The 6,866-nt window shown below is 37.8% G+C and overlaps 1 protein-coding gene across 1 annotated transcript; it reads left to right on the top strand.

Moving 5' to 3' along the window:
• The first annotated feature begins 317 nt into the window (after nucleotides 1–317).
• On the top strand, nucleotides 318–6,463 carry LOC107803145 (uncharacterized). Its single transcript, XM_075217488.1, has 10 exons — nucleotides 318–477; nucleotides 583–696; nucleotides 794–859; nucleotides 1,077–1,244; nucleotides 1,379–1,492; nucleotides 2,650–2,721; nucleotides 4,661–4,744; nucleotides 4,854–4,954; nucleotides 5,422–5,506; nucleotides 6,039–6,463. Exons 1-10 carry the CDS (start codon nucleotides 400–402, stop codon nucleotides 6,420–6,422), a joined length of 1,266 nt encoding a protein of 421 aa, XP_075073589.1. The 5' UTR covers nucleotides 318–399; the 3' UTR covers nucleotides 6,423–6,463.
• Nucleotides 6,464–6,866: the final 403 nt, after the last annotated feature.

Below are 6,866 nucleotides of genomic sequence, written 5' to 3'. Positions count from 1 at the left end.
ATGTGTCACTGTATTATACAAGCATTTAATATGAACTCATTTTACCCTATACACATATATTCATTGATAATAGAAAATATCTTATATACATAATACTTTAATCAGCTGTATGAAGTTACTTTTTATTTTTATGTTAATAATCTTACTTTTAATAAATAATTACGTGTAATTAATCATATTTAGCTAGTTGTTTAATAATGTAAAAGTTCTTTTTAGAGTGCCAAATGGTTATCTTGACATATTTTTTTCTTCTGTATGATTTTCCTGAATGGAAAAAAGAATCTAACAAAACCGAACCGGGGCGGTTCACGAGTCACTTAATTAAGGACCTCTACTGGCTCTATCGTTGGCTGGTTAAGGGAGAAGAAAATATAGTGAAGAAGCAGAAACCCCTAAAAAATGGCGAGCGCCGTAGGGGAGAAGACGGAGGAAGAGCTCCGCAAAGAACTCTTTGAACTGAATCGTCAACAACGCGAGGTCCTCTCTTTCTCTTTCTTTCTCTGTGTGTATTCAATCTCTTTCTGTTTGCTGGATTTCTAGGTTTTTTCCCTTTTTGTAACCACTATACTATCTCTTGACTAGATAACTGAGCGGCTTAAGGATCCAAGAGGTCTTCGCCGCGGTGGATTCTCCGGTGGCGGTGGTCCTCGGAGTTTTGTTGCCAACGGCGGCCGCCAACGTGGCCTTGTTAGACCTGTAAGTTCTCTCCTCATATCCTTTTTGATGAAGCTTCCTGTTAACTACATCGTTTTCGTTTATTGAGTTTGGTGTTTTTGGCTAATTGGTTATTTAGGCGGAGAGGAATGATGCAGAGGATCAGCCAGCACCTAAAAGGCGTATTTCTTCAGCTGTTGTGAAGGTGAACACTGAATATTGGATAATCCCCCGCAAGAAAATTACTAATTTGCCTTAAAACCGTGTTGAATGGAAATGAGCGGGATAAATATGGACAATTTATAGCCGAATTGCAATTTTTTGTGGGATTAAGGATATGTTGTTGTGGTGGTTGTTATTGGCTTCGTTTCAACTAGAAAAACAAGATCTTTTGTTTTTATTGGATTGATTTTTGAATTCAGATTGAAGAGGGGGAGATTGCTGACGATGTCTCTGGAGCTCCAACGGATGCAAATAAGGAAGATTCAGCTGTCGAGGAGGGAAGTTCACGGGAGGCACATGTCAGACAGAATGAGAGAAAGCCATCCAATTGGCTTCGGAGGGATGGCAATCAAAGACCCTCAAAAATGGTAAACATGGATGGACACCTTTTTGGGGGCCATGTATTCTTTTTGTTAGTCCTTTATTCTTCTTCTTATAGACAATGGTGTGTTTCTGGACATTGAAGACATTGAATTTCATTCGCTTTAAATAATGTGTGTAGGATTCTGATGTTCCTCCACCGGAACCTGTGCCGAGAGTGTTGCCAAAAAATGAGGATCCTAAATTGGTTAGTAGGAATAAGAGAATGTTGGGACAGCTGCTGGGGACCTTGGAGGTGAGTATGAAGTTCCTTTTTCAAGGTTATGTATTTTGAACCTTCAACTTGTTCTAATGTGCCTATTTGGTTGCTTTAATAGTCGAACTGCTATAAATGCCATTTCCTGGGGATATTGTTTGTGCTTAATTTCATAAGTTGAAGAATAAGTCATCCACATAATATTGTTTAAGCCAGTGTTATCAAAGGCGAAAAGCGCAAAGAAGCTCTAAGGTCTGATGGGGCTTTAGCGCAAATCACAAATAAAGCATGGGCTTTAATGAAAAATGGTTCAACCGGAGAAAAAGTAAAAATTTATATATGTAGTCCAAGACCAATAATTATAAGCATGAATAACACATATACAGACAACAAAATTGAAAAAGAATTATGATAAAATGAAATATCAATTGCTTAGTCTTAGTGTCGCCTTTTTAGGATTACGGTCATTGGCAAGGAAAAGTATGCCTTAGAGCCTTGATGCGACACTGAAGCGCCCCCAAAGCGAAGCGAAGCGCTCAACATGTTTTGAACCTCGCTTCAGGGCTTAAGCTCGCTTAAAGCGCGCCTTTGACAACACTGGTTGAAGCGACGTTGGAGCAGTACTCAATCACCTAAAAAGGAAAAGTTGTTTTGCAATTCTTCCCTCAGGGAAGTTGTTAATAATTGCACAACAAGAAAGTGTTTCTTACACTACATACAACAACAACAACAACAACAACAAAAAATTCAGTGTAATCAGTGGGGTCTGGGAAGGGTAATGTGTACGCAGACTTTGCACCACATGCAGGAAAAAAAAATTCTATTCTCAGTCACTGAAAAGAGGTAGAGGTATGGTGTTATTACTTATAAATCTCCCGGATATTATCACTTAAACTTGAATTGGTAGCTGCAGACCAACTCGAAGTTGAAGGGACTCATCACCCAAACTCGATTTCTACTTAAGTAAAAGAAAGGGTGAAGATTTTTCAAGATCAATACAGAGAAGGGACTTAATAATTAATGATTTAGCATCTTTTGTTCTAAATTTATCAGGTTGATAATATCTCCTGGATTTGACAATTCTCAATTTAACACCCTCAGTACTTGAGCTGTACAATCTTAATTCTGTTTAGCGTGGTGACACTTTGGCTTACCTACCTTTTTCTCGAATTTGTATATGCATGGAATTCTCTCAGAAGTTCCGAAAAGAGGACATGCAGCTTTCAGGGAGCGAGGCTTACATGCGGAGGTCAGATTCTTTGAAAAGGGTGAGTACTCTGATTTTATCATCTTTCTACTGACTCTACTTGAATGTTTTATTTTCTAACATATAATATAACTTTATTTGAGAATGTACATTTTACCTCTATTTTATTTTTGTATAATATTGGCCTGAGATGAGCTTAAATGGAGTGACATGTTCATTGAGGATTCTTCGGCCAACCCTGACTAGAGTTTGAGATTGAGGTGTAGTAGTTGTTGTATACTTTATTGGAGGGTGAAAAATTAAGGTACTGGCTGGGATAATGAAGTTGTATGTTTTTGAGTGGAGATATTATTTGTTGGTACTAGTTTGGTGGGGGCTTGAGTTCAAATTTGAATATTGAGTAGCCGGGAAAATTGAGTTTACCTACGAATGTACGAGGATTAACCTTCTGATTAAATTGATTCTAACCTTCTTTTTATAGTGGTTCTCCGTTCTCACTTTAGTAATCTTTGAACTTTGTCATTCGATGATTATCCTGATGAATTTGGTTTTTAAAAATATTTGAACCTAAAAATCTTTATGAATTCCCAAATTCCTTGAGACATCTAAACATATCTTAAGTAGGACACTGTACTCATTGAAAATAATATATCTTAATTAGGATACTTATGAGTCCGTGTGGATGGGGGCTCTGGTGTATCATATATTTTGCTTTGACATGTAGTTTTTATCATCACTCGTTGACTGCAGCGACACTTCAAAATGAGTTTACGGGTGCATGTTTTCTCTTCAATCCACACTGAATCTTCTACCGCCCATTATTCTACGAATTTAAGTTACTCGGACTCGGGTGCGGGTGTCCGGCACGGGTACGGATCCAGAGATCGGATCCTTCATGATCTAAATTTTAGGATTCGAGGATATGGATCTAGGTACGGGTACGAGTGCTGGGATTCGACAAAAAATAAATTAAAAATCTAAAAATACAGCTATAAAGATATGCATAAACATGAGAGATTATATGGAAAACTTACATGTAACTTGACTTCTGTAGAGTATAGTAACCGAGTCTTCTGTTTTAAGTTGTAGGCAGGCATATAAATAGTATAATTAGGTTAATTAATAAAATTTGTTTATTTAGAGCATATAGTTATTTGTAATATTTATGAAGTTTACTCAAATGAAAAATGCGTGCCTCAAAAGAAACTTTAGTTTACTTTGATTAAAACTCTAATTATTTTTGGTACAATTAAAACTCTAATTTTTATAAACTTAAAACTCTTGAACATTAGTATATGTAATGTTTATCTCATAAACCAACGTGGCAGAATATGCGTAAAGATGGTCAATTCCTAATTAGTCTCTTAAGTCTTATTCTCCATTGTTCTTCACAGCCGCGTCTTCTTCTTTCCTTCTCTGAATCTTCTTCCCCAACAAAACCTTTTCGATGTCTCTGTTTTTTCCCAGTACAACACGACCCATTCGAGTTCTCCCCAATAAGCCTCAGTCCAGTAGTCCACCACCCATCTTCAGCTTCTCTGCCCTAAAAAAAACACAGAAGCTCTTGATTTCAGAAACCTGCAGCATGAACAAGAAGATTGACCTAGACAAAAAGCTTCAAAGGAGACAAAAGGACTAGTATAAATTACTACATAGCAGCGGAATTGAAGGTATTTCGTTTCCCATCTCTTCAAATCTTTACTTAGGGAAATCAATTCTCAAAATTTTCCCCAAAATTTTGGTCAACACACCCGATCTCGTCTGACCGGATCCGACACAGATCCCACACCCTTACTCGTGTCAGTGTCGTGTCGACACGGGTACGGCGCCCAAATTGCCGAGTCTGAGTAACTTAGTACGAATGCATGCTTTCTCTTACAATCCACACCTACTACTTTTCCCCCTCCCCCCTTCATAAAGTTTGAAGAACGGAGGAAGAAACAGTTTGTATAATGATCATAAACCTTACTCGAGGTACTTTTGACACAAAATAATGCCAGGCTGAGCAAAGGGCGCGTGAAGAAAGTGAGAAGTTAAGACAACAAGAGCGTGAGCAGCGTGATGAAAAGCTGAAAAGAGATTTGGTGTGTCTCAGTTTTAACATTTCCAGCAATTCTTGCAATCAACTTTTGTGGTAAATTCTTAGATGAGAAACATAACTTGCACCTGTTTTCTTTATTTGTCACTGTGAAGACTCTTCGAGCACGTCTTGCTGCTAAAGCTGAGGAAAAGAGGTTGGAATTGCTATTTCTTCGGTGGAGTGAGCACCACAAAAAACTAGCCAATTTTATAAGGTATGTTGCGTCGGCTACATCAAATCTCATATGTAGATGCATCCAGCAATGAAGCTTGTCGAGGCCGTGCCTGAGAAAGCAGGTGTATGGGATGCATTCCCTTTTTATGCGAACCCCTTAAATTTTTGAGATCACCATGGAGTTAAAACTTTATTAGAAATATTTTAAGGGTGGCCTCCTCTCTTATTCGGCTGTGTCCTCATCTGCACTATTTTAGATGCTGTGACACAGTGAATTTTTCGTGTTAATTCTTGCGTTTTCATTTTGCAGGTTATTTCTTATTTTGGTCCAAAATGTCCATATTCACAATTTTATTGACGCGAAGATAAGTTTCTGTTCATGTACAGAATGTTGAAGCTGCTAAATGACTGAAAAAATCGTACTTGCAGCTGTGTAGGGTGATCAATTATCTATCCTGGTAACAGTTCATAACTTCTCTTTATATCTTTTTGGCTTGATGTTTTCAGGACCAAAGCCGAGCCTCCGATCTTTTATTCTTTTGCCAAACCATTGGAAGAAGATCCAAACTTAGTTGAGCAGAAAAAAGATCAGGTAAATATCACCCTGCACATTGTCGGTTGCATTATAGAACATTCACTTGTGAAATTGTATGCAGCAAAATCTTCTAATGCAAAAGTTGCACACATCAAATGCCCTTGTTGAGGTGGCAGACAATTATGTTTGTGTGAATACAGGAATATAGTGACCTTGAAGCTTTAGTGTGAATTCCTCTGGGAATGCACCAGTGTTTGTTGGGAATTTTCCCTTCTTCCCAACCCTCATCATGATTTTCATAGGTGAAACATTCAAAAGTATCTTCTCACCCCCCATAAATGCCACATCACGAACTTTCTTGTCTGCATAACTCTTCAGCCTATTCTGAGTTGTTCGAAGTAGTTCTTGAATCAACTTTATCTTCTTTGGGGGGGGGGGGGGGGGATACTGTGCAGTTCTTGATCTGAGCATGCAAGACTACACTATTGGAAATTACATCAAAATTACCTCAAGACTGATTAATTATTGGACATATATGAGGAAATATTATCATGTTCACAGATCATTTAACCCATTTTTTCCTTTTCAGATATTCCAAGAATGGAAAGCTGCAAGGAGAGAGGATTTGTCGCTATACCAGAAACAAATTGCTGAACAATATGTTGCAAATGCTGAAGGGGAGTGGAAAAATATTTTGGAAAGGAGAGCCAACAGAAATCCAGCAAACCTCCAAGAGACAATGGACAAGGAGCTAGAGAGTCATAGGCTTGAGAGTGGACCCAAGACTAGAAAGATCCCTGGTGTTAGCAACAATGAAGATGAGGATGTTGAGGATATCAATGTTGCGGAGGACGATATGATGGATGATGTGCTTGACCTGGATGATAATAACCAGAGGAGTGATGAAATTGTAAAAGTTGAAGCAGGTAACGGTAGTACACAGATTGATAACAATGATCAGCCGAAGATATGAATCTCTTATCTCTTTAAAGGTTTAGTTTGTGTTTGGTTTTATTTCCCTTTTGTTTGGCTTTTATGGTAGTTAGTATATGTGTTGCGTGTCATTCTGATTTCGGTTTTGAGGAATTGCCCTTATTTATATTAAAACTTCCAATTTTGTTGTACTAGCTCAGTGTCTGATTAGTACATTTATGGCTAAGAAAAAGAAAACTGAGCTGCTTTTCTGTGACACCTATATTTGAATGTTTTATTTGTGCTCTATGTCAAGATTAATTGTCAAGGGTTGTTGAGATTCAGCATGGAGTTGTTTGCCGGATGCATGTAATTTGTTAGCTCTCACTATCTACAAAGTCCAAGCGTGGAATGTGACAGCCGACAGAAAACGTTGCAAACTTGCAATACATATATACGATGAGTACTCACACATTAACGAATTTTTTTTTTTAAAAAAAAGAAC

Source organism: Nicotiana tabacum, chromosome 7, assembly GCF_000715075.1.
Source record: "Nicotiana tabacum cultivar K326 chromosome 7, ASM71507v2, whole genome shotgun sequence".
In the NCBI taxonomy this organism is placed as follows: domain Eukaryota; kingdom Viridiplantae; phylum Streptophyta; class Magnoliopsida; order Solanales; family Solanaceae; genus Nicotiana; species Nicotiana tabacum.
The sequence above is the reverse complement of the archived record's forward strand: the minus strand, read 5'-3'. Positions and strand labels throughout refer to the sequence as shown.